The 4,314-nt window shown below is 34.4% G+C and overlaps 1 protein-coding gene across 1 annotated transcript; it reads left to right on the forward strand.

The window, feature by feature from the left end:
* Nucleotides 1–867: 867 nt before the first annotated feature.
* On the forward strand, nt 868–3,572 carry LOC145132830 (DUF1005 family protein (DUF1005)). Its single transcript, XM_079067759.1, has 2 exons — nt 868–1,540; nt 2,802–3,572. The coding sequence occupies exons 1-2, from the start codon at nt 936–938 to the stop codon at nt 3,463–3,465; spliced, it is 1,269 nt and encodes a 422-aa protein (XP_078923885.1). The 5' UTR covers nt 868–935; the 3' UTR covers nt 3,466–3,572.
* The last annotated feature ends 742 nt before the right edge of the window (nt 3,573–4,314 follow it).

The following is a 4,314-nucleotide window of genomic DNA, read 5'->3' on the forward strand; positions in this document are numbered from 1 at the left end:
AGGACTGATGTGAGTCCATGAGACTGTTGATAGTCCTCAGAGTTACTGATAACCTACAAAGCGTGTTGTTAGTCCATTGAGACTGCTGATAGTCTTCAGGGTTGTTGATAACACATAGTTGTTTATTATGTTGTGATGTATGTGATATTTTAGGGAACTCAATAAACATCGTGCTTACAGTTGTGGATTTAAATGTGTTTCATTTACTTCAAATGATCGTGGAAAGATGAATGCTTGACTGTACACTCTCATCGGCAGCTTTTGTGATTTCGCAATACTATGATACTCTAATTTTTAAGATGACTGTATTTGATATCCATGTTTTTTCTTGACTTTGTTTTATGGAAACAATACTTTTACCTTATTTAAAAACAAAAAATTTTGTTGTGAAATTGAAATGGTACATAGGGTTAGGTTTATGTCTATGGTGATGGGGGTTGATGGTCTTGTTTAATGTTTAAGGGAATGAAGATGATGGTGATGGCGTTAATATGAGAGTGTGAAACTGATATGTCTATTTTAAAATATTATTATTTGATTTATTTTTTTTTAGCACAATTAGTTATAACCAACTATTATATTCCTATTAAATGATTGGTTAAAAATTAATCTTTCATTCACGCAATTTTACCCTCACACAATACTTGATGATATAAAATATAAAACAATCATATTATTTAAGTTTAGAAAGTAGGATTGAAGATTCAAAGTTCATATAGATTAATTACCAGATTGGAGGATGATATAGTTAATTAATAAATAAACAAACAAAAGAAACAAGGGTCCCACACAAATAGCTGTCACATACCCGACATTTATTCATGAACTATAGATGTTTCCGAAGCTATAAACACTATTTCTCTCATCAACTGATCAAACTCACCACTCACCAATATTGCCGTCTTCATCGGAGAATCTCATTTTCCAATTTTCCGATGGATCCATGCCCATTTGTTCGTTTAACAGTTGAATACTTATCACTCAAACTACCACTCACTACCAAACCCCTCGCCTCCGCTTCCGGAATTCATTCCTCCGCCACTCCGTGCTACTGCAAACTCCGTATCAAAAACTTCCCGCCACAAACTGCTCTCATCCCACTCTCCTCCCCCACTCATTCCGACAGCTGCTCTCCGGATTCCACCTCCTCCGCCATCAATTTCCACCTCGACCCCGCCGCCATCCGCCGTCTCCAAGGAAAACCAGTGCTGTTAACCGTATCGGTCTACACCGGTCGGATGGGACACAGTTGCGGGTTAAACGGGGGAAAGTTGTTGGGTCGGGTCGCGGTTGTGATCAACATTGACGGGTCGGTTACTAAACCGCTTGTGTTTCAGAACGGTTGGATGAAACTCGGGAATGAAGGTGACAAGCCGGCGGCTAGTTTGCATTTGAAGGTCCGAACGGAACCGGATCCTCGGTTTTTGTTTCAATTCGGTGGTGAACCGGAGTGTAGTCCGGTGGTTTTTCAAATCCAAGGGAACATCCGTCAACCAATTTTTAGTTGCAAGTTTAGCGCCGACCGGAACTCAAGATCGCGGTTAGTAATAGTATACTTCTCCTTGCTTCTTTTTTTCTTTTTTTTTTCCTCCAAAAAACTAGAAGTAATAAGTAATTAGTCATAAAATTAATTATAATTCCAAAATTTTAGTTGTATCTTAGCTGTCTAAATTTTTCCAACTAATATTATTTTAAATTTTCAATTAGAAAGACATAACAGAAAATATTCCTAAGGTTTTTGTATCAATTGTTAAAAAAAATGAATTTATGTTCCTTTGGATTATGAAAAGCCACTATTTTTCAGCTATAAGACTATAAGTATAATGTTATTTCTCTCAACAGGAAAAGGTAATAACGTATTTGATAAAAAAGCAATAAAGTATATCAAAATGAGTATTTTTTTTTCTGGTAAATTTCACTCTTATTTGATAACGTAAAGACAAAATATATCGATTCAAAGTTATACGTTTAAATACATTTTAGTAGATTCTTAATTCTTTATGTGTTTTAGCTTTCAGTGGTATCAAATCATAATAACAGTTCCAACTTACTGAACTATGACATGAGAAAATTTTCCTTACAGATTATTCACAACAAATTAGTGAAGTAAGGTAAAACTATAGGATTAAAAACAAAGCATTATCTTGACTGTTAAATTCACCCATTTTACCCGCTGGAGTTTCTTTTGATTAATCTATATTTCAGAAAATGAAATAACTGATTGTAATAATTATGGACGAAAAGGGATTCTCCTTGAATTTAGGTACAAGTGGAAAACAATATTCATGGTGAATCTCTCATTTATTACATGTCCTACATTGCTTCCCCTTTAAGATGATGTAATCTTTACTCTCTTCAATCCCTATGCATCGTCTTTATCATGTTTGCAACATATATATATATATATATATATATATATATATATATATATATATATATATATATATATATATATATATATATATATATATATTGTTGGCCAATGAAAGATGCCCCAACTGTCAAAGACAAGCACCAGCTTGATTCTTTTCCATGTGCTCTGGATTTTGGTGTCAGTTCAATGCTCTTTGGTTAATTAACTATCATGTCTTGATTGTTCTTGTTTGACTTTTGAAAGATTTGACTTTAGCTAATTTTGTTAATCATACAAATGCTTTTAGTTTAAGAATGATTATGATGAATTCTATTTTATGTGGTCCAAAAGTCCTACATCATATTAGAGTCGTTTTAGTTTTAAAAATAAAAAAACAAATATTTAATTTCTAACGTTTTTTTATATTTTGTTATTGTTGAATTTTCAGTTCACTTCCATCAGATTTCGCCATGACCAATATCAACAGAGGATGGATGACGACATTTTCCAATGGAAAGGAAAAACATGGGAGGGAGCGGAAAGGGTGGATGATTGTGGTCCATGACCTTTCTGGCTCGTCTATCGCTGCCGCATCCATGATCACTCCCTTTGTCCCTTCTCAAGGATCCGACCGTGTTTCACGGTCAAACCCAGGTGCTTGGCTTATCCTTCGGCCCCATGGTGCCTCGATCAGTAACTGGAAGCCATGGGGTCGACTTGAAGCCTGGCGTGAAAGGGGACCTGTTGACGGGTTAGGTTATAAATTCGAACTTGTCACTAACTCTGGTATGACAAGTGGGATTCCCATTTCTGAAGGGACAATGAACATTAAAAAAGGTGGGAAATTTTGTATTGATGAAACGTTAAACGATTCGAGAGCAAGTCCATTGTCAAACATCAAAGGATTCGTAATGAGTTCGAGCATTGAAGGTGAAGGGAAAGTGAGTAAGCCAATGGTGCAAGTGGGGGTGCAACATGTGACATGTATGGCTGATGCTGCTCTTTTTATCGCACTTTCAGCTGCAATCGACCTCAGTATGGATGCTTGTAAACTCTTTTCTCGTAAACTAAGGAAAGAGTTTTTGCAGGACGAACAAGATTTTCTTTCGTAAATTGTTTTTTTAAAGCAAACGATTTTATTTTTCTTTACCTCAAAATTTAATCATATGCAATGATAACCAATGAAATTAGTGAATTAGATTTGGATTGAGCATGCCAATTCTTTCTCTCAATGCTTTAAAAGAATGTATGGGAGGGCTTGACATATTTTTTATTAATTTTTTTATTTGTGTATGTATACGATGCTTGTGATTTTGAGGTTTGAGGATGATACTGTATAGATAAAAAAAAATTATTTTATTCTTTTAAGATTATATGTATACTTTGTCGTTAAAGTGATTTGTTCTTGAACATGTAATATAATGTTTAATGTTTGATTGGAATTTCTTTTTGGCAATAAGTTGTTTAGTTTTCTAGAATGGGAAGTGAGTCTTTTTTTTAATGGCTGTTTTAAATGGGTTTCAAAATATATGAATCCAATATGCTACTATTTGAAATTTCTGATAATAACTATTATAGATATTCAAATATAACCACCTGAAAATATAGTTTAATTGTAGAAACTAGAAAAACTATTTGAATGATAAAGCCCGAACAAAATGTTTACAAAATATTCTCAGAACTAAAGATGAAATCTATAAGCAACAAACACACCTCTTCATAAGAAAGAATATAAAGACAATTGTAACCTACTGATTAGACAACCCATAAGAAGGTTTACAATGTGTGAACCCTAGTTCTAAGAGCCGAATGAAGAAAACAAGACTTAAATATTGTCTCGCTTGAATATTTTACTCTTCTAGGCCCCCATGTATCATCGGACTTTGTTGTCCACCATCATTCGGCCTTATATGTTTCTAAGACAAAACACATCAAGATCTCCAAGCCCAGAGCCCCACACC

This window comes from Lactuca virosa, chromosome 8 (assembly GCF_052849685.1).
Source record: "Lactuca virosa cultivar CGN04683 chromosome 8, Lactuca_virosa_CGN04683_v6, whole genome shotgun sequence".
NCBI lineage: Eukaryota > Viridiplantae > Streptophyta > Magnoliopsida > Asterales > Asteraceae > Lactuca > Lactuca virosa.